At 39.5% G+C, this 23,366-nt stretch overlaps 4 protein-coding genes across 4 annotated transcripts in view; 3 read left to right on the top strand and 1 right to left on the bottom strand.

The window, feature by feature from the left end:
• cstf1 (cleavage stimulation factor, 3' pre-RNA, subunit 1) overlaps positions 1 to 23,366 on the top strand; it is a 148,246-nt gene that overhangs the window by 104,916 nt on the left and 19,964 nt on the right. The window lies entirely within an intron of this gene.
• Positions 337 to 3,743, top strand: tarbp2 (TAR (HIV) RNA binding protein 2). The gene is made up of 7 exons (XM_033966798.2): positions 337 to 558; positions 933 to 1,247; positions 1,443 to 1,512; positions 1,598 to 1,715; positions 2,129 to 2,256; positions 2,348 to 2,543; positions 3,050 to 3,743. The coding sequence occupies exons 1-7, from the start codon at positions 506 to 508 to the stop codon at positions 3,205 to 3,207; spliced, it is 1,038 nt and encodes a 345-aa protein (XP_033822689.1). The 5' UTR covers positions 337 to 505; the 3' UTR covers positions 3,208 to 3,743.
• Positions 3,962 to 5,275, top strand: pdrg1 (p53 and DNA-damage regulated 1). The gene is made up of 5 exons (XM_033966799.2): positions 3,962 to 4,091; positions 4,263 to 4,338; positions 4,428 to 4,502; positions 4,578 to 4,658; positions 5,018 to 5,275. The coding sequence occupies exons 1-5, from the start codon at positions 4,008 to 4,010 to the stop codon at positions 5,098 to 5,100; spliced, it is 399 nt and encodes a 132-aa protein (XP_033822690.1). The 5' UTR covers positions 3,962 to 4,007; the 3' UTR covers positions 5,101 to 5,275.
• On the bottom strand, positions 16,263 to 17,959 carry LOC129456257 (endothelin-3). The gene is made up of 4 exons (XM_055221912.1): positions 17,890 to 17,959; positions 17,635 to 17,818; positions 16,523 to 16,672; positions 16,263 to 16,420 (listed from the first exon to the last, which is right to left on the bottom strand). The coding sequence occupies exons 1-4, from the start codon at positions 17,957 to 17,959 to the stop codon at positions 16,339 to 16,341; spliced, it is 486 nt and encodes a 161-aa protein (XP_055077887.1). The 3' UTR covers positions 16,263 to 16,338.

Here is a 23,366-nt window from a genome sequence, read left to right as displayed (position 1 = left end):
AATAATAATAATAATAATAATAATAATAATAATAATAATTTAAAAAAATTAATAATAATAATAATAATAACAATAAAATCTTTCTTCTGCTCTGGTTTACCTCTGTGATGCTGAGTGATTGGTGCTTTATCGCCGCCTTGTGGTCTGGCAGAGATTGGGCCACCAAAATACTCCACTGAAATTACTTCTTATGTATTTAGATAAACGGAGACTGTTACTAATGACATAAAACTATAACGTCCATATAATAAGGGCTGTTATAAGGGCTAACATTTCTTTCGGTAGCCTTGGGTAGATCCGATTATCTACCAGGAGATGGCGACAATGTGACAGATTGAAGCGTGATGCACTGTGCTGTGGCAGAAGAAAAGGAGGCTGGAGGCTTGAGGTTTGATTCAGATCTTTGTCTGAGTTGGAAAGTGCTGTCTAATGAAAGCTAGTATCTGTTCAGTTTGGGGGGAGCTGCCATCCGAAAGCATCGGGCTCTGTCTGTGTGACATAGGTAATGAACGACGAGATAGCACCGGACAGCTGGAAGAGAAACTCCGGGTGCTCCAGGTAGGCTAAGCTAAGAGCTAAAGGGCTGTGCATCTCTCACACTCTGTATTACCATTATTTCCTGTGTAATAATTTTACGCACGTGCCTAAGAAGCTGATGCGCTGAGCTGTGACCATTAATAACACTTGACTGTTACATCAGAGCCGCATCAGTGTATCTGTGTGACTACTGTCCCTAAACAGGTCTTTGCATAGATTCTGCATAAACATGCACTCTCAGTTAATGTCCCTCCAATGTTCAAATTGTATTTCATCATTTAGTATGTTAAGGAATTCATTGACGTATTGTAATATTTGCCTTCATGTCTCTATAATCACTATGTACTTGATGACTGTACTATAATGGGGAAACTTGTCTGCTCTTCTTTATCAAGTATTGAGCAAATGCTGGCAGTGAATCCGGGGAAGACGCCCATCAGTCTGCTGCAGGAGTATGGAACGCGGATAGGCAAGACCCCAGTGTACGACCTGCTAAAGGCCGAGGGACAGGCCCACCAGCCCAACTTCACATTCCGAGTGTCTGTGGGAGAAATCAGCTGCACTGGTCAAGGGCCCAGCAAGAAGGCAGCCAAGCACAAAGCAGCCGAGGCTGCTCTGAAGATGCTCAAAGGAGGTCTCGGTGGTCCCTTCGGAGTTAGCACCGACGTAGACGGATTGATTGGCGTGGATGTGGCAGTGGATGGAGACAGGTCAGCTCTTAAACACATTGTATGTGCGTTGTGCACCTTTTATAAAACAAGAAAAAACTAAAATTGGTGATTTAGACACCAATGCCCACTTGTGAATGTATGGTTATTTTGTTTTACATTATATATGCAATAAAGTATTTTTGTTGTACCGGTACACGTTTTACAGACAAAGTTGCTTTTGCTTGCTTCTCACAGCTCTCCCTCTGACATGAAGACATCAAGTAATTCTCAGCAGTCTGAATGTAATCCAGTAGGAGCGCTACAGGTTTGAACTCTGCTACCCTTTAACCATTATACAAAAGTACTTTGTAGTAAAACTAAATGTGTTGATGTGTATATTCCTCTGACAGGAGCTGGTAGTACAGAAAGGATGGCGCTTGCCAGAGTATACAGTCACCCAGGAATCTGGCCCTGCGCATCGCAAAGAGTTCACTATGACATGCAGAGTTGAGAGATTCATGGAAATAGGTATTATTTTCACAAAAATACACAGCCCATCTTGTTTGTGTGTGGTGTGTTGTGCAGTTCCAAATATACCCCTTCTAGAGCATGTAAGCTGCTGCTGTAGCAGAAATGAGGGGTGTCTTTGATTTGGATTTGCAATAGTATCTTTTTCCAAGAATAATAAAGAATCTTATGTTTTTTGTCATCATTCTTAGAAAAGAAAATGTGAAGTGTACCCTGCTATGTATTTACAAAAACAAAGCACTTATAAAATTCTCTCAGATATTATATCAAACTTCTAAAGAGATCCACATTATCAGCCTGGCACAATATATAAAATTATCAATAGTGTATTTATTTCCTAATACAATGCTCTTGCACAATAATATTGTTTATAACATCACCTTGCACAATAATATTGTTTATAACATCACCAGGCAGTGGTACATCCAAAAAGCTAGCCAAGAGAAATGCAGCAGCAAAGATGTTGTCAAGAATTCATGATGTCCCAGTTGACTTGAGAAGCAGCAATGAAGCAGACGCAGAGGATGACACTTTCACATTGGTAAGAAACATGTACATTCATACAGTATCAAGCACAATTTATTGTGCAGAGAAAAAAAAATGTATTGAGTTTTTTTCCTGCTTCCTTTAAGCATATGGGGAGTAGAGCTGATTCAGGTAAGAGTAAGAGTTTCAGCTGCACTTGGGACTCTCTGCGCAACTCTGCTGGAGAGAAGATCCTGCAGCTGCGCAGCCATCCCCTGGGCATTCCCTCAGACTCCAACTTCTGCTCCCTACTCACTGACCTGTCCACGGAGCAGCGCTTTGATGTTAGTTACCTCGATCTAGGTAAGACTTGCCCCTAAAGATTCTTCTTTATCTCCATGAATGATTCAGCAAATTGTGGTGAAATCTAAAGAAACTTTATATACTTTATATAAAGTATATATAACTTTATATATATATGCTGCTGTTGTACATATTTTCTCCCTTTAAGTATTTCATTTGATTTTTTTAAGCATATCTTTTTAACTTTGTGCATGCCCTTATTTGTATTTGTATTTGTATTTATTCAGTGTGTTTATGTTGCACTTTTTCACCGAATCAAGTTCCTAGTTTGTGAACTGTGTTCACAGACTATGGCAATAAAAGTCTTCTGATTCTGATTCTGATATATTTGTCTGGGGTATAAAGCAAAGGAAGCTAAATCATGGACTATGTGCTTTTAGTCATGTGATTTTCTGAAATTGTGGTGCATGAAAAGAGTATTTCTTCACACAGTCTCTCAGTTTGCATTGGATTTGTCATTGTAACATTCATAAAAAGACCTTTTTTTGTGTGTGTTTTCATTCCAGAAGAGCGAAGTCTGAGTGGCCTCTGTCAGTGTCTGGTAGAGCTGTCTACCCAGCCAATCACAGTGTGTCATGGCTTTGCCCCAAGTGTGGATGATGCTCGAGCTAATGCAGCCTACAATGCTCTTCAGTACCTCAAAATTATGGCTGGTGGAAAGTGAGTGCTGAATACACTACATTTCCATGGAAGTCTATTTCTTATGGACCCCTGGGCATCAAAGTGCTTGCACATTTTTTATGAAAAGGATTTGAAATACCTCAGTTTTATATTCGGATGGATTGTGTATCTATTGAAAATTAGGTCTTGGGACCCTCTTATCTTGTTGCCAAAACAAAAACGTTGCTTTTTATTATGATTTTTTTAAGCATCAGCACATTATTCGCAAAGTAAAAAGTTGCTGTTTCTATTGGTTCCTCATTATAATCGAAAACATAGCCAATGAACTCAAACTCATCAGGACTCTCCAGAAGTGATGCTGAATATTGGAAACAATTTGGACATCGCCCATGAGCCAGAGGAATTTACACTGTTGTATTGTTTGAAATTTTTAAATTTGTGTTTGCCCAACTATAAACGCACTGTGACTTCAGATAACTTATGTAGTGGATGGATGATATTTCAACAAATAACAATGTATTATCTTATGATTTCTGTCATTTTAGTGTGAACAAATTAAAGGACTTATTTTACAATACCAGCTTTTGTTGAAGTTGGGGCTATTTATTTCAAATTGAACTTCATGCGTATTTATTTTTTATGTTTTTATTATTACTATTATTTTCTTTAACCTTTATTGAAACAGGAGAATCCCCCTGAGATTAAAGGAGATTTTATTCAGTACCTGTATACATCAGTAGAGGGCAGCATTAAGCAATTATGACGTTTGATATCTACCATGACCGGAACCTTTTGTCCATATGACGTTGTTCCTCTCCGGAATTATTTTAATGGGACACAGCCATGGACGCAGATTCCCAGCGCGTTTTGGAGTATTTAACAGAAGTTGAGGAGGCTGCTGAAGATGTTCTCACCACTAAACAACAGGTTACACATCTGCAAACAAGCATAGAAACCATAACGCTATAATCTAATATCTAATCACAGTCTGCAAAAGTGTTAATGCTAACGCTAATGCTAACTCTAGTAACGTGGAATGTAACGGTATCACATGCTTAAAAATACTTTGTTAATCTGTAAATGTGCGTTCTTTTTCAGATTGTGGACCTGGACTTAAAAAGAAACAGAAACAGAGAGGCACTAAATGCATTGCGACACGATCTATCCAACTGTGGTAGGTCTATCCAAACCTAAATGTTAGCCTACTTATCTTAAATGTTACACTTAAGTTTGGTCACATTTTACCACGATTTATCCCCCCAGAAAAGGTAAAGGTTTGCTTTGGCAATATGTTTATCAAATTTCCAGTCAACAAAACCACAGAGATGATACAGAGAGGTAAAGCATTTCTATATTACACATTTTTCCCCTGATTTAATATGTTGTCTCATTTTGATGTTGTATTGCCTGCAGATCAAGAGCAGCTTGACAAAGAAATCAATGATCTTCGCAAAGAACTTAAAGCAAAAGTCAACCAGCTGAATGATATTGAAGGTAAAGTACTCAATTTGTGTGCGATCCTTGTAGCAGCAGCAATCGTCCTACGTTTAGACTATCCTTGAAGTGTGTATTCTCTTATGACAGTTATTGCTGTGACAGAGGGTCCTGCTAATACAGCTGCCCCTGCGTGTTTGTGTGAGATGTGAGTGACTGGTTTGTTTTTCATGTTTTGAAGTGTGAAAGGTGGATGCTTGGATAGAAATATATAATAAAATAAAAATAATTGGATGTGTAGAAGACCTGTCAGTGTAAGCTGTAGTGACAGAGAATTTCTCAATGGTTAGCTCTCACAGCAAGAGAAGGTTGACTTGTAAAATGTGTGGCAGCTTTGTTCACTTTATTTGTGTTTGCAGGAAAGCCTGAGCTGAGAGGCTACAACCTTACATCCCTTTCCCCCGATGAACTCAAAGCTATTAACAATCTTTTGAAGAGATGACCTCAACACTGAATCTTGTATTTATTTTGGTATGCATCCATGTAAATAATATATAGGATTATACAATACCCCCTTCATTGTTCTCTGTAAGAGTTATATAGACTTGATAAAAATTACAGAAACGTTTTTTAAGATTGGTTTTGTAGAAATACCTTTTTTGTACATTTGTAGTGGGCAAATCTGACTGAAACTGATGACATAAACTATAAATAAACTGTGCTTTTAAGAGTTGTGTCGTAAATTATTGCATAAATTCTAAGGAATGCAGTTTGCTGAACCAAAATTAGACAATTAGGTTAATGTTGACTTCTTTTAGATATTGTAATACACTTATATGAAGGGTTTTGCTTTATTTGTTGCTGTTGTCAAGTGCTATATAAATAAAGTTAGATTGATTATTGATTCCCATTTTCACTGTAGAACCACAAAACCAACACAAGGAGGCAGTGCAGTGCAGGTGTCCTTAACAATGGAGCAACAACATCACAGTCAAGTAACCTGCTTCTGATAAATATGAGGAACAGATTGAGACCCAACAATAAAAAAGAAGAAACCTCACAAGTTCTAAGTAGTATGGTGGCAGTTGGTTATGATACTGAGCACCTCAGAGAATGTTCATGTTTTAAAGAGCAGGCTCACCTTCATTGTTTTTTTGTTTTTTTTATTACCATTTTTTTATATATATATATATATATATATATATATATATATATATATATATATATATATATATATATATAAAATTTCTTTCTTTTTTTTTACTGAGCATTTATTCTTTATAATGTTTGCTGTGTTCTTCATTCTAGGCCCATGTAAAGCACAAACAACTCCATAGTCTTTGACTGTAATGCCCTTTACCCAGATGGTAGCAATTGTTTTTATTCCCAGATTTCACTTGCTGATTTGTTTCACTGTTGATTCAGACATACCAACTTCCTTTGTCATGTCTTGACAGATAAACAACAAGTGTTCTTCCCAGAGGCATTTTGACACTGTAAATGCATGTAGTTATGTGTGCGTGAGTAGACTTGAAGGGCCTGAGGCAGAGAGAACAGGCAGCTCAGTGACTGTCATTGCACCTACAGCCTGTCTTTGCGTGGGTGTGTTAGTCTTCCGGAACTTGGTTGCGTGCCACCACACTAAGGGTCTGGAACTTGTTCTTAGTGATAAGTCAATGAGTCAAGGCTGAAACCTGCTGATGGTCAAAAATCTCCAATTAAGTGCAAGTTAAACAGAGTGACACATCAACTTTCAGTATTCAGACATATCCGGCAAAAGGATGATGCACCTCAGTCCAGACCACTGTAGAATAGTTAGTCTCAAGGACGAATTAAAAGCAGACTTATGAAACCATTCTCTACTCACTGAATTGTTGCTCCATAGGTCACTGAAACTGGCTTTTGAGTCCAACCTACTGTACACTACAGGGTTTGAAGTGAATGAGGTGGGCTGTATAATGGAAATGAGTAATAGAGACCTTTAGTTCATTTGCAATGGACATTTCAAAGTCTGCTTTTGAAGATGAAGGATGAAATGAGTGCATGGAGTTCATGGAGGCACACTAAATGAGTAAAGTTTGATAAATCATGACAAACTTACTAACAAAGAAAATATCAAACATCAGAAATGCACTTAAGTGAAAAATGCATCTCTGTGGTGTGTGTGTGCACGCGCGTGTGTGAGTGTGTGTGTGTGCGCCGATGATCCAAGCCACTGAGAGACGGACTCAAAGAATGTTTGGAGAGAATAGATGGTTGTTATGTCAGAGCAATGCACTGGGCTGGAGTGATGAACAACACTCTCTCATGTGTCTTTATGATGGGGAAACATCGAGAGTGTGCAGACACTGAAGAGCATCTCCCAGTCCCAGGTTGAAGATTATATTTGCGGTTATGTCTTTTATTTATGTCCTAACTTTTCTGTTACCATAACCTCAAATCCCCAACCATCCAAACACGCATGTTTTGGAATATAGGTTTAAAGATGTGTTAAACATTGTAAATGTAAAGTAGTAAATAGCTGTGTCCTTTTTCATAAAGCAGCATATATATTGCTTATGCATAAGTGAGAAAAGTGTTGCAAACAAATGAGTACGATCCTGTTTTTAGTAAAGCCAAGCCATCTGGACATCAAACTGAACGTTAAATGTGTTGAATCACATCTTTTAATTCCACTTCAAAGAAATAAGGACATTGCCGGAAAGCCTAGTCCATTCCGACATTATCACTCAGCATAAAAATGTGTCTGTTAAGAATAAATAGGAGTCAGGCTACAACTCTGTTTACATGATCCCATAAACCTCTGCTGGTCCACACAGCAGGAGAACAACATTCACTGCACCAGGAGCTGAGTCACAAAACATTTAGACTGAGATGGAGCGCAGCCAGCAGTAATGATTAGTCAGCCGCACCTGAGTGTTTGTCAACACTCAGCTGGGATGCTCTGCTCAAAACAACATTTATGTTATACAAGTACAATATTTAACAGGAAGGACCCTGATTTAAAGTGATAATAGGACATTTACAGGCTCAGAGGCTAAAGAGATAGGCTGTTGTCGTACAGTGCATGGTTCATACAGGATGATTGGTGCAAAACATTTGTCAGTTTTAATGTTGTTCAACCATGTCACTGACAATCCATCATAATTAGCAGCATTCCTTTATACAGTCGTGTTCTTGGGTTAGGTTAAGGTAAGCAGTACTTGAATGTCTCCTAAGTGATTTGACCCATGTTTCCATTAACGCCTAAGGGTCTTCTTCAAACTATTTCTGGAATATAGCTGACAGATTGCTAACCCTTAATTGTTCAGAGCGTCTCAAGACTATCTCTATTTTCTCTAGACCGTGTGAGTTCCTGGCTTGACCTGAGCTTTCATTCAGCTGGAGAAGAGCGTCAGGCCTCAGCTCCTCATTCATTAAAGTAAAACCTCACATCTGCAGTCACTTAACTCTAGGAAAAAAATGCTGTGGAGGGGTCACAATGGCCCCACATTACTCTCATTCATTTTCCAATTTATATAACAGAGTTGGGAAACATAGTTGGGATAATTAATTGAAATACTTTTGTTTGTAAATTTCCAAATAATTATTTTATATCCTTCAATAAGACTACAGCTGGAAATTAGCCTCTGTGGCTCAATGTGGCATGTTTTCATGGGTTTGTGTTAAGTAATATGCACTGTCCCATTTAAATGAACAAACAAATTAATAAAAATAGAGGGAAGATGTATTTAATTTGCAGTTGCTTAGAAAACTGTTATTTTCTGTTCTCATTAAGATGTAAAACATAAGCTTGTGGTAACACATTGCCATTCCAGCTAAAGACCTGCTGTGGGCCTAAGAGTTCAAAGCTTAAGAACAAAGAACAAAGGAGCTCACAGGCCTTCCACATGTAAGTAAATACTGGCCAGAGATTTAAGGTTTTGTTATACTCAAACACTGTATCTATATATTTATACAGACTCCGGTTATACTATTATTCCCATGAGGAATCTGTCTCTCTGCCTTTGACAAACGTCTTCTGGTCCCTGTGTGGGACTGTGCTGCTGTAACATGAGACTGGGACTACACCAGGTCACACTCCACATGTATTCTTCTATGACAATTATAATAACTAGGGATAAATACATGTCTGTTTCCTCTTTGTGGTTTTGTGATTATAGTATGGATTTAATTTATGATGAGATCAGGCCGGTGCTTCTTCAAACTTTTAGAGCTTTACCTGTCTTTGTTAGTACAAGCACAAGCCGAGTGGACAGTTGCTTTAAACTATGAGGAATTAACTAAAGTTCGCCTCAGACTACAGGATCTTTTGCCCATTTAGATCCAGATTTGCTTTTTACCAAGTTTGGCGCTCCTCATGTGTGGTGTCTGTGCGAGTCATATCTTAACCACAATATCAGCACTGTGCCACAGCCCATGGGCAATGGGCAGAGTGACGGAGGTGCAACACACATACTCAAGAAATGCACAAAATTATTATGTGAGTTTATTTCTACCTTCTCATAAAGTTGTAATAAACTGCAGAACTCTCATCAATATTTTCCATTTGGATGTTTTCTGTGTAATGACGGACAGTCCTCAAAACAGCACTATGGATCCATTTGGAAGTGTTATATCAACACAGTTTTGACTTGCATCTAAAGTAGAAGTGCATTGCTCAGATATTTGGAACATTTTAGAGTGTCAAAGCTGGTCAAAGTTGCTGCACTGTAGACAGGGCTCTGCGCAGAATTTGGAAAGTAGCAAAATGAATGTGATGTGTGTGAACTTATGTGAACAGTCCAAGAGATTCTGACAAGAACTTGCCCTGGGCATCAGGCCTAGTGATGAATGAGTGGGACTTCAAAAGTTGTGCTGGATCATTTACTTATGGTCATATAGGTTGCTCTCCAGTCCGTATTAAACTATTGTGAATTTGGTGTGATGACGAGACTCAGTGTGTGTTTTAGAGAAGACATTCTGCAGGAACAGCAACAATAAATAGATTTTCATGTAAAGTGCAACTGCCTTTGTGCAGATCTCTCCAAAAGCACCTGCAGCTCCACATGGAGAGGAGCCCGCTGAGGAGGGGTGACGGTTGGACTCCTCTATGTCCAGGTGAGTCCCAGGTGTATCCCACTGGGAAGGGTACCACTTGGCTCTTGACTCTGAATAAGGGCATGAAAAGACTCAAGTAAGAATATTTATTTATAATGTTTATCATGATCAGCCATGAGTTTGATCTCTTGTTTTGTGTCAAAATTTAATATTTGGAGGTGGATCCAGGAATGACGTGCAATGAAACATCTGTCCAGAATGAATATGTAGCAGTGGATACAGATGACCTAAAGCCAATATGTTCAGCCCATGTTATGTAATGAACAGATGATTTATCATAGCTACTGTAGGTATATCACAGCCATGACTTTTAAATCTCTCACAGGCAGCACGCTATTGTTCACCAGTGTCAACATGTGTTACAGGGGAAATGGACTGAAACAGTATTAAAAAAAAGGAGAAGAAGATATTTACTGCATATGACAGGTTAGACTATATTAGTTTGACTAAAACATAGTTAACAATTATGTTTCAATATTATATTATAGTTTTAGTTTATAATTTTACTTCCTCTTTACTACTTAAATGACTGTTTAAAACTGACAGAAAAATGTATTCCTTGTGTGTAAATTGTCCCTACAATGCCCACCTCACCCCTACTTCCTGTATTTTTGTACTTTTCTTCAAATCTTTTCCTACAGACTGCCATTTAACTGGTGTGAAAATATAATATATATTTATCAAAGGTTCTACTAAATCACCAAACCAAGTAATAATTAGAAAAACATGAAAACCTATGTATGTATGTATGTATGTATGTATGTATGTATGTATGTATGTATGTATGTATGTATGTATGTATGTATGTATGTATGTATGTATGTATGTATGTATGTATGTATGTATGTATGTGAGTAATGACTGACAGACTCATATAACGATAGTCAGGGCAGTTACCAATAAGAAAAATAAATAAGCTGTAATGTATATGTCACTTTTACAAAATCTCTGCTCCTCTTCGTTTATTTTCTTGGGGGAATCCCTCAAAAGCTCTCCTGCAAAGTTATATCACAGAGTTCAGCTTCAGGCCACAGCTGGGCCACTTTTTAACTGTCCACACAGCTGTTCCTTATGCACGCTGACTCCCCTTTAGATTTGTGTATGTCATAGTGCTAAAGCTTCAAGGGCCCATATTACTCTATTTTCTGATCGATGTTATAATGTTTCCTCATCAAAAACATACCCAGAGTTGTGTTTTCTTTCATTCACACACATTAAACGCACAAACCCTGCATATTTAGGCTGAGTTCTTTTCTCAAACTGAAAACATTCTGTTCCACCTTGTGATGTCATGAGGTAATACAGGAAGTGCTTCACTGTGTTTTCAAACTCTATACACCTTCACTTGAATCATTTGGATGATTTCAGCCCTGGTATTGTCAATCTCTACTGAACAAAAGGTAAAAGCAGCTGTTAACTTGATAACTACAACTTCATGACATCACAAGGTGAAAAAGAGCATTTTGAGAGTTGTAAACATACTAATAAACCACAATCAAAATACAACTCCAGGTATGTTTTTGAGGAGGAAACAACATTGTAACATGGCTTAAAGCTCACAAGAGTCCATTTTGTTGACCTTTTTGGACCTTTAAAGTTATGATTTGGTTTTGAAGTGCCTATGTGGTAAATATTTATTATAGTTTTACATCAGTGACCATTTATGAAGAAAAGCAAGAAAGAAGAATCAAAAGGAATCCCTGAAATCTATTTTATCAGTTCACAAAATTCAATGAAAGATACAAGGCCAAATTACGCACAAGGAACACAAATTTCTGACATTTATTTAACAAAATAAAGGTGAAGTTTACAGCAGGGTTACTTCTACATGTGCCTATATCCAAACAAGATTTTTTTTGTAAAATCTTAAATATAATGGTTAACTATGTTTCAGTGAAATGAGCAATCTAACCTGTCACTGCACTTAAGAGCGGTCTCACATTGAATTAAGCTATTTTTAATTAAAATAGTTGTCACACAAAAATGGAAAATTAGTTTAATACATTTTTAGTGCTGTTGTTCATCCACTTACATACACACACTGAGGCTGGTAGTCTGAGAAGCGGCTGGTGCAGCACCTTCACCCTTCACTTAGGACATTTTAAATTACATACGGCACTTTTAATAGCACACAGAGCTTTTAAACATATTTGCACACATAAAAATAGTGCACAATTGTTTTTTATAATAATGTATTTATTCAGTTATTGTCTTTCCATTTACTGCTTTTAGATCCAGAGGCACAGTAGCGCTTCAACTGGCAGCTTCTGGTCCCTGGAAGGAAAGGAGACATATAATTAATAAATTACAAATGACTGAATTGTGCAATATTTATGGTGCAATATCTGTTGGAGAAATGTTGAGGTGTGCATTAGTATATTTTATAGTGTTTTAATGAATGGTGTCATTCTCTTGCCTCCTGTTCTTGTGTCCAAGTCCCAAACATGGATCTAGCCCAGCACAGGATGTTCTACCTGCGGCAGCTGAGGAAACGTAAGATGATGGTGCAGTTTTACACGGCCATCATTGAGTCCATCCTCACCTCCTCCATCACTGTGTGGTTCGCTGGGGCCACTGCCAGGGACAGACAGAGACTGCAGCGCATTGTGCGCTCTGCTGAGAAGGTGATTGACTACAGCCTTCCATCTCTACAGGACCTGTGCGTCTCCAGGACTCGGGGGCGAGCAGGCCGTATAGCGGCTGACACTTCTCACCCTGGACATGGACTATTTGAGCCACTTCCCTCTGGCCGGGGTGCTACAGTCCATTGAGACCAGAACCTCTCACCATAAGAACAGTTTCTTCTTCTGCCGTTTGTCTCATGAACACTTTATAATATTTGCACAAAACTGGACACTTTATAACACCGGTCACTTTAATAAGTCATGTTTGCACTGTTGTTCTGATGCTGCTGTTGTATATATTTTCTACCTTTAAGTATTTTATTTTATTTTTTAAGCATATCTTTTTAACTTCGTGCATGCCCTTATTTGTATTTGTATTTATTCAGTGTGTTTTATGTTGCACTTTATCACCGAAGTAAGTTCCTAGTTTGTGAACTGTGTTCACAAACAATGGCAATAAAAGGATTCTGATTCTGATTCTAAGACTCACCCTTATTTTAATGGATCCATGCTTCTTCTTCTTCTTCTTCTTTTTGTGGATTTACAGCAGTTGGCAACCATCTAAAGAAGTATTACCACCACCTCCTGTTCTTGAGTATGGGTCAAACGGTATTCCAACTCAAAGTAGAGTCTTTCAGTCATTATTCATTCCATCAACTTGCTCAGGTTTGATGTGAGAGCGATTGGCCTGTAGCTACCTGGCTTAAACGCATCTTTCCCAGTCTTTCTGATTGGTATAATTACTGCCTTGTTCAAGTGCATGGGAGCTCCCCCTGAATCCAGACTCTGTTAATTAAACACAACAGCTTTTTAAGTGCCTCCCTGCTGAGGTTCTTCAAAATTAAGTAACACATTTGGTATTTTCTTTGTTGTTTCTTAGTGCCCTTGTCATTTCCTCTTTAGTAAATAATAAATCCAAGTTGTGGCCTATGCTGGTCTTCCTCTCTAGTGCTTCAATATATTGCGCTTTAGTCTACTCTGTTGTCATTTTCTCCCATTTTTGATAAGTTATCCGAACTGTGACCCATAGCAAAATCTTTGGTCATAATGCTTTTTCATAGTTTGAGACCGCTGAACCATCCTTTGAGATCATGACAGGGTAGTCCCACTCCCGCCTGTCTCCTCCCATCCTCCTGACCATTGCACATACATCACCCACTGGTGTACTCCTCCCTATTATTGAACAGAAAGTTCTCCAACTTCTCCGCTTTCCCCTTTTGACCTGTTCCTTTGCTGTCTTGTACTGTTGCGTTCTTTTGAGCAGTCGAAAGGCTTTGTTTCTTTCCTTTACAGCTACTTGACACTCTTCTGTCCACCAGGGTACTAATAATCTACACTGTTTCCTTTTGCTTACAAGAATGGAGGACTGAGCTGCAGCTAACATTACTAGTCTGTTGATTATTTATCTGGTATATGCTATTAGAGTCATTGATGTGGACCACAGCTTCTGGAACATTGCCATTACGTTACAAAATACAGGATGGTGGTCACTTCTCAGACTAATATCTGTTCTAATGGTCCTGCAAGAATATTGGATGCCAAGGTTAGATTCAATACTGACTCTGTGACATTTAGAACATTACACCTGGTAGCCCTTCCATCATTCAGACAAACAAGCTCACACTCATCCATCAAGTCCTCATTCACAGGAGTCTGTATGAGATGTCTGATTTAACAAATGTAGCACTCCAACACGACCTCTGACTTTTCTTACGACAGAATAACCATATATCACAAAATCCAAAGAAGGCTTTCTGCAACCAGGTTTTCTGCAGATAGAATCAGGCTTAACAGTAAGTTATTTGGTGAAATGATTGATCTCCACTCTTACTGGAAAATGATGAACTCAAGGATGACCTTTTTTGGCAAGTTTTCTTCCTAAAAGTCAATCAGAATGCTTTCACTGTCCACTTTCACTCCGTTTTTGTAGATTTCATTCTTTCTACATGGGAAACTTTGCCTTCTTTAATTTTTATCTTCATCTATTTTCACAGGTACTCCAGTAATTACTCCCAACTTACTTGCCAACTCATTGTACAACCACTTATCCTACACTGTCCACTTTAAACATTCTCAACTGTTTTAAGTTTTATTCAGCTGCTCTTCATTTGTGCAGTGCACAAGTAAATTTCCATCTAGAACACATGTGTCAAACTCAAGGCCCTCATCATTTTATATGGCCCTTGACAGGGTAAATTAAAAGGTATGATGGTCTTAAAATGTCATTATATCAGGAAATACACAGCTACACAGCCATATCTTTACATCTAGGCAAATGCATAAGCAATATTTATAACTTGAATAAGCAATAAATTCAGAAACAGTTAATTAAAAAATAGTTAGATGTATTTTACATCTGGCCCTTTGAGGGCAGCCATATTGCTGATGTGGCCCTCAGTGAAAATGTGTTTGACACCCCTGATCTAGAAGGATCGTTGCTGACACAATATCAATCAACATACTACTCAAACCCATGGCCAGAATAAACAGGTGAAGTTTCTTGATAATAGTCTGTGCCTTTTTATTTAAACTCAAAATAGCAATCAGACTATTTGTTTTGGGTCTCTCTATCCAGGTGTAATGTTAAACAAATCTATTTCACTGTCGCTGCTGTCATTCCTCACTCTCTTGTTTTTCTTTGCTAGCATTGCTCTGCTCACTTTGTTCCATGCCAATTTAATCTTCCTCCCTGAGATCAAGAGTATTTCCCTAAATGCCAACCTCTGACCCACTCACAGAACAGCCGTGCTCAACTGCCGGTAAAGAAGGACGACTAACGAGGTTTGAATTTCCCACATTTTTCTGAATGTTACACGCTCTACCACGCCCTACCAGCCATTTTCCACCTCCCCATCAAGGCTCACCCTGGAAACAAGTTCTCATTTTTAAAGTTCTGGGCTGGGTCAAGCCAAGAAAATGTACAGGGATAATAGGATAGGTGTTTGTTTTTTTTAGTTTATGGGTTTTAACGTTTACTGGTTTCATGGTTTTAACAGTTTTATGTGTATAGTTGGATTTTGAATGGCTTGCGGGTTTTGAGTTTGTTTTATGGAGTCTTTAGGTAAATGTTTTACAGCTAATCTGAGGCACCACACTCCATCAGTCTGGGTTCTGCTTGTGGAGAAAAAACTGATTACTGACCTCCATACTTCACATTGCACTTTTTTGGCACCAGCCCTATGTAATTATTGAAAAAAACAAAAAAAGGAAAAAATGTGCACCATATATTCTTGCCTTTGTCCGTGCTTTTACCCTTATTCACTGAACTCCACACCACTAACGGTGACCCTGCATCACAACCTTACCACCCCTGACAGTGAAGTGAGTAAATAATTCCAAAAATTGTAAGGAGACTTTGAGAAACATTTAATGGATTATTATTATTATTATTATTATTATTATTATTATTATTATTATTATTATTATTATTATTATTATTATTATTATTATTATTATAAAAGCACATGTCAGTATAATATAAAGCATGGAGTCATCTCCATTTGTCACAGCAGGCCTTATTACACACAATATAACATTACATAAGAACATTAAAATATATTCAGTCTAAAATATTAAAATAATGTAAGTAAGGTTGTAAAATACAATGAAGTCCTTCAGAAGAAAGAATTCTTCCATACAAATAGTTTTTCTTAAATAGAATACTTTTTACAGCTTATAAAATCCATATGCTGTAGGAGGATGCTGTCCCGGCACTACAGAAGAACATTCTTCCAAGTTTAAAAAAATGGTTTGATGAAAGACGTTGAGGGCAGCTCCTCCAGAGGCCCTGTGTCACGCAGGCAGGTCATGTAATGCTAGATCCAGTCTGTGTCTACTCCTACACCAGTGCTGCAAAACAAACACGCCCATTTAACACCATTTGCACAGCTTCAGAGCTGTCCTCTGTCCTACTCTCTGTGTGCAGGCAGCAGTGTGTCCAGGCACACAGGGCTTCAGTTTGGACACAGTCAGATTGCTTCTCCACTGCCTGTTATCCAGATTAGTCCTCTTTGTCTTCATATAGTATAAGTAACATGTGCAGTCTTAGCAGGCAAATCTACTGCAGGGGCTGTTTCCTTCTCATGTGGTCCACTCGGTCTGAAGAAAACAACAGCCTTGTCAGTCAAATATACATGCATACAATCTAATAAAACAGAAATTTACACATGCTTTCTGATAGATGACGAGTGTAGTCCTTACCTGGGCATACAGAAGCGGCTGCAGTGAGCATCAGAGGACAGTGAGCAGACACATCGCTGTGCTCTGGCTCCTGTCCTGTTCCTAACCCCTGCAGATCTCCTCAGCCTTGGTGAGCTCTGGTAACTGGACATGCCATATGGTACAGTATGTCTGTAAAAAAACATGCAAGACAAGTATGGTAATACAACATTTTATTAGGGCTGTAAGATTAATTAAATAAGTATAGTTTACATGAGAAAATACTATAAATAAACAGTTACTGCATATGTGTCCTGTTCTATGTTAGGATTGTAAGTATAACCAGAAAAGTCAGATCTTCAAAATATTGATTTGCTTTTAATATCATTTATAAATAAGAAGCTTAAACCCACAAATTGACAGCTATAAAAGCACACACTGTCAGAAGATCAGTGATCTCTATAACTGTTAGCCACAGGATGTTTAGACTGATCCTGTCATTGTGTTATGACCCGAGTCTCCTCTAAATCCTTAAATTTAGGTTCACATCTAGGGAAAGTAGTTAACCTTATTTCACATAGTTAAAGAAAACCCTCAAAATCTCACATCATGATCAGTGAGGTAGCTCTGGCTTTGAAACCTGATTTTGGTTTCATAAAATGTCTGTTGTGTGCTCAGTGTTTTTAGGCAGACTGATGTGATAAACTGATCAGGTTTGATGATAATATGCTCTGTGGAAAGTGTATGTCAAATGAGACCAAGAAAACCTATGTACAAAAATTGAGGTGAGAGTTGAACATATTCTGAGACTGTTGGGAATACGCTCATGTATTTCATCCACTTGTAATGAGTGATGACACTGTACCCCAACAGACTCTCACAACGATCCCTTTGCAGTATCTCTATGACCCTTGTGAGTCCCCTGGGCTGTGCATTACAAACCAGCAGCCGAACAGGCAGCCGCATGATGCAAAACATCATAAGACATAATAAATAATATTAAACAGTAAATAAAGCCCAATTAATTAATGAATCTGTTACTGAACAGGGAGTATAGAGCACCTCTCATAAAGTAGACAGGGTAAGCCATGTATTGTGGACAATATCCAGTCAGTTACAGGTGACACTTGTTATATAGAAAGGGTCCCACTCACTCTGGCGTGTTAATCCAGATGATGTCCAGATGGCAGTAGTACACACACTCTTTGTCCTTGTAGGTGTAGCAGGTGCACCTCTTGGAGCGCCTTTGGACTGGGCTGTGGGGTCCAGAGATTTGAGTGTCCTGCCTCAATGTGCCCACATCTCTTCTCTCTGTTACATCTCTGCTTATCAAGGACCCTGCACCAAATTACAGCATGGTAACTAAAGGCACAAAAGGAGTTAAATATATTGATTATATGTATACTTACCATTTGCCAGAGTTGCTGTCACTACAATAACAAACAAAACTCCCATATCAAACGAAGGCAAATTAGCCATGACAAACAAAAGTAATAAAAATGAAAATAAATTTGGAAGAAAATAACCAAAAATGAGAAAAACAGTCCAACAGTAGTAGCATGAAAGAGTGTAAAGCCCAGAGTCCTGATGTTCTAGTGTGTGATTTGTCTCTGCCTCTCTCACATTTTTCTTATGAGCCACAGGTTTATGTGAAGTCTGATCACATGCTTAAACTTCCTGTGAGGATTTCAAAGTAAGAGCTGTCAAACTGGTGATGCCCATGCCCAACATGCTCTATATAAACTATTCAACAATCAGATCAAACTACAAATGGCATCTAAAACATGCTGCTAAATAATATACTTTAAAACATTTGTTTAAAATGTTATTGATTGATTGATTCTTGATTTATTTATTTATTTTTTGGGGGACTGTTGCTGGCAAATGTAATCATCAGTTTATACCTTACCTTAGAACGGTGATTATAAACTTTGTTGATTGAAACTTTTTTCAATTAACACGTTTTTATTTTGAAGGTCTATTCCTTTTCTTGGTTGAGACGTATTTTGGTGAAATCATCAAATGAGACAACAGTGTCACACAACAGTAGTAATTCTTTACAGACATTGTTTTGTGATTAGTAATATTACTAGCAAAGTTGAAAACAAACAATACAGATACTCGTTTGGTATTATGTGATCACCTACCATGGGGTGAGTAAAAAGTAGGTCATCACAGGAGTATTCATAAACCTAAGCAGTCTATGCATTTGATTTGCCTATAATATGTTGTTACAGTTGGACACTGTTTCAAATAAATTAGATGAAGTGGCCAGACATCTCATGCGCTGGTGAAATTCAGTCATTTCAGATTTTATAACTGTGCAGCTAATGACATAATATGAAGTGATGTCTGACATGTGCTGTTGTTCCTGTAGTAAAAGCAGTTCAGTTTCTTCCAAGAAAAGTACAGAGGTTTCATGTGTCACAGAGGTGCTCAGAGCTGGATCTGCCACACAGAATGAGTAACACAGAAATTCACATGTTTTATGTCTGCAGTGCCTTCATCAAATTTCTAGGCTTATTTGTTTATTTACATGTTTTATATGCATTTATTGACAATATGTAGTTTTGGTAGATTTTCACACAGTTGTACAATTTACCAGTAAAGACACTGAATAATATTCTAATACTGAAAACATTCAAGACACACAAAGCACTTAACAGAGCAATATTCATTCACTCCACACTTGGTGGTGATAAACTACTTTTATAGCCACAACTGGCTGGGGTAGACTGACAGACGCGAGCCTACCAATCCACACAAGCTGCCCCTCTGACCAACACCAACACCAGAGACAAAACAACAGTTTACACTAGAGTCCACAACTGAACATTATATACAGTTTACATCCACTATATAAAAAGACACAGACACTCAGACTAAACTTTTACTATTTTATTTCAATTAGAATTACCAAAAATATTTGTATTTACTAAATGCCATAGTGATGTAACATCACTATGACTTTAAACAATTTGGGAAAACCCAGATGATGTCATGTCTTTGGAAGCTTCTGTAGATGTAGTCGAAGTCACACCTGAAACTCACTGCTTCTTTGTGTAACATCATGGGAAAGTCAAAAGAAATCAGCCAAGGTATCAGGTAGAGAATTGTGGACTTGCACAAATCTGGTTAATCCTTAGGTGCAATTTCCTGATGCCTAAAGGGTGGCACACTCATCTGTTCAAACAATTATACACAGTATAAACACTGTGGGAATGTCTAGCCATCACACCGCTCATGAAGGAGACGGGTTCTGTGTCCCAGAAATGAACGTGCTTTGGTCCAAAATGTGCATTTCAACCCATGCTGCTGAAGCTCGTGAAAGTGTGTCATCATCCACAGTGAAACGAGTACTGTACCAACATGAACTGAAAGGCCACTCTGCAGGAAGAAGCCATTACTCCAAAAGAAACATAAAAAAGCCAGATTTCAGTTTGTAAATGAACAGAGGGACAAAGACCTTCATTTTTGGAGACATGTCATGTGGTCTGGTGAAGCTAAAAAAGTGTTCGGTCATAATGAGCATTGTAACATTTGGGGGAAAAAGGAGGAAGCTTGCAAACCTGAGAACGCCATCCCAACAGTGAAATACGGGAATGGCAGCATCATATTTTGGGATTCTTTTGCTGCAGGAGGAACTGGTGCACTTCACAAAATAGATGGCATCATGAGGAAAGAACATTCTGAGGAAATACTGAAGCAACATCTCAAGACATCAGCCTGGAAGTTAAAGCTTGGGTACAAATGGGTCTTCCAAATGGACAATGACCTGAAGCATACTGGCAAACTGGTTACAAAGTGGCTTAAGGATAACAAAGTGTCATGATTCGCACTGTCCGCTCCTGGTTTTACTCCTCTCCTGCTCTTTCCCTCCCTCACCTGCCAGATCTGGGCTGGGCTCCTGGCTCCTCCTGCGCGCACCTGCTCCCCATCTGGCTAATCATCACACCTGCCATGGATAAGAGGAGATGGGGGAAGACACTCAGGGCGAGATCGTCTGCATGTCCTCATCCTGTCTGTGCTGTGTTTGTCATCCTCCCTTGTTCCTGCCGTGCCTGCGTTCCTGTCGTCCCTGTGTTCCTGTCGTGCTCCGGCGTTCCTGTCGTACTCCGGCGTTCCTGTCGTGCTCCGGCCCTGGATGTCTCCTGCCCGCTCTGCCCTACGCCCGTCTGGTCTGCCTGTCTTCCTGTCGTCCCTTCATGTCCTCGGTCCCTGTGTTTCCTGTATTCCTGCTCACCTCCGGATCACCCACTGTTTGTACCTTGTCCCTTTTCTACAATAAATCCTGTAAATATTCCCCGAGTCTGCATCCTTTGGTCCACTACACTCACCCGTTACGACAGAACAATCTCGCCAACTATGGACCAAGCAGACTCGGGGTTCATCGAAAAATACAACCTGCCCACCCTGCTCACCTGTCTGTCTCCGGTTCACGGGCCTGTTCCCCGCTGGCCGTCCTGTACCAACCGGTCCACTCCCAACCTGTCCTCTCCTCGCCTGGACCGTTGTGGTTCCGCTGGACACCGTTTCCCATCCAGGGACCTCCTCGTGCCTTCTGAACCTTGCCTGGACCGTGGTAGCTATGCTGGACACCGTTTCCCGTCCAGGGACCTCCTCGGGTCATCTGCCCCTCGTCAGGACAATCGCAGCTCCGCTGGACATCATTCTCCGTCCAGTGACCTCTTCGTGTCCTCTGCCCCCTCGGTGGGACCCTCGCAGCTCCGCTGGACTCAGCTTTCCGTCCAGGGACCTCGTTGTGTCGTCCGCCCGTTTCCCGGACCGTTGTTGCCCCACTGGACAGTCTACCGGCCCGCACCAGTGACATTTTTGCCCTCCGTCCGGCTCCCCTCTGCCCACCCGTATCAATTTTTGGGCCACCAGGAGGTGGCCCTTGGGGGGGGGGGGGTACTGTCATGATCCGCACTGTCCGCTCCTGGTTTTACTCCTGTCCTGCTCTTTCCCTCCCTCACCTGCCAGATCTGGGCTGGGCTCCTGGCTCCTCCTGCGCGCACCTGCAGCCCATCAGTGCAATCAACACACCTGCTGCGCATAAAAGGAGCTGGGAGAAGAGACTCAGTGCGGGATCATTGTCGTGTCTCTGCATTCCTGTCTGTTCCTGCGTTCCGTGTTCCCGCGTTCCGTGTTCCTGTTGTGTTCCGGCCCTGGATGTCTCCTGCCTGCTCTGCCCTAGGCCCGTCTGGTCTGCCTGTCGTCCTGTGGTCCCTTCATGTCCCTGTGTTTCCTGTGTTCCTGCTCACCTCCGGATCACCCGCTGTTTGTACTTGTCCTTTTCTTACAATAAATCCTGTAAATATTCCCCGAGTCTGCATCCTTTGGTCCGCTCCACTCACCCGTTACGACACAAAGTCAATGTTTTGGACTGGCCAACATAAAGACCTGATCTCAGTCCTATTGAAAATGTATGGGCAGACCTGAAAAGGCATGTGCGAGCAAGGCGGCCCACAAACATGGCTCATTACCCAGTTCTGTCAGAAGAAATGGGCCAAAATTCCTGCCAATGATTGTGAGAAGCTGTGGATACTTCAAAGACGAATGAAATGTATGTAAACATCTGACTTTGCAGAAAGTAATGAAAAATTATTCTTCTCTCATTATTCTGCCATTTAGCAAATAACTTTGGTAATCTTAATTGACCTAAAACAGGAAAAGTTTAGCCTGATTTCATGTCAGACAATGAGAAAAAGCATGTGTGTCTTTTTGTAAAGTGTATGTAAACTTCTGGCTTCAATTGTATTTGATAAAGATCGCACTATTCTGCCTCAGGGCTGAGACATGTGCTCCTTCTGTATGTCTTCACCTCTGGACAGGGATGCATTAGGGGTTCAGATGTCATGGCTGCAGTGGGAGACATTTGATCCACAGTGTTTGGCTTTGAACCTTTGGACAAGTCCAGGTCAAGTGGAAAACTGGGGGCGATGAGAGATAGGAAGGCGTATTCAGGTTAACAATGACTATGTTCAAGGGCCAACAATTCATTCATATTTCAGACATTCAGATGTGTCAGATTTCCCCAATTTAAAGCTACATACATCCTCTAGTGTGGCCTATTAGGACACAATCTCAGACACAGAAGTGAAATGAATAGTTAGGCATGATTTGAATTTGAAGCATTTGTGCACATCAGAGGAGTTTAGGGTAGAACTTTTGGTGTATCCAAGGCCCTTGATTTTCAACCAGTGTGTTGTGGAATATAGTGTACCTTGATGTATTCCCAGGTGTGTCTTGAAAAAAATGTACAGACTAACACATGGGTTTAATTGAATAGTTTACCTTTTTTGACCTTCTGATCCAAAAATCATAATTTCAGAAGAAGAAGAATGTTCCAAAGGATAGTCTTAACTGTCTATTACCATGGAATCATGCATTTAATTTTCCACTCTCAGAAAGTTACATACTATGACTTTAAAGAACCAGGTACAGTGTTACACAATTATACACCGCTTTTTTTTCTAAAAGGTGTGATTTGGTAATATTTTAATAAATATTGTGCCACAGAATATTTTAAACAACATAGAAGTGTGCTGTGATTTAAAAAAAAAAAAAAGGTTGAAAAACCACTGCTATAGGCCTGTTTTGTTTTGTCATAGGAACTCCCCAGAGAAATGATACGTCAGGGAAATATTAGAGTTTGAGCAGCCTGCTAATCGCTTGAGCCTTTCATAATAAAACACTTAGAGATGGATTTTTAATTTGTCACGGTCCTTTGTTTTGTATATTTTTCACCATATTTTCTTATTTCACTTGACTTTAAATATAGAGTTATACATTAATTAGGGGCAATTTTCAGCTGTCAGTCACAAGAAAGATTTCCACTAATGCATTTATATGCTTATTTGGTCTGTACAACGGTCTTGGTCTG

Source organism: Periophthalmus magnuspinnatus, chromosome 5 (genome assembly GCF_009829125.3).
Source record: "Periophthalmus magnuspinnatus isolate fPerMag1 chromosome 5, fPerMag1.2.pri, whole genome shotgun sequence".
NCBI lineage: Eukaryota > Metazoa > Chordata > Actinopteri > Gobiiformes > Gobiidae > Periophthalmus > Periophthalmus magnuspinnatus.
The sequence above is the reverse complement of the archived record's forward strand: the minus strand, read 5'-3'. Positions and strand labels throughout refer to the sequence as shown.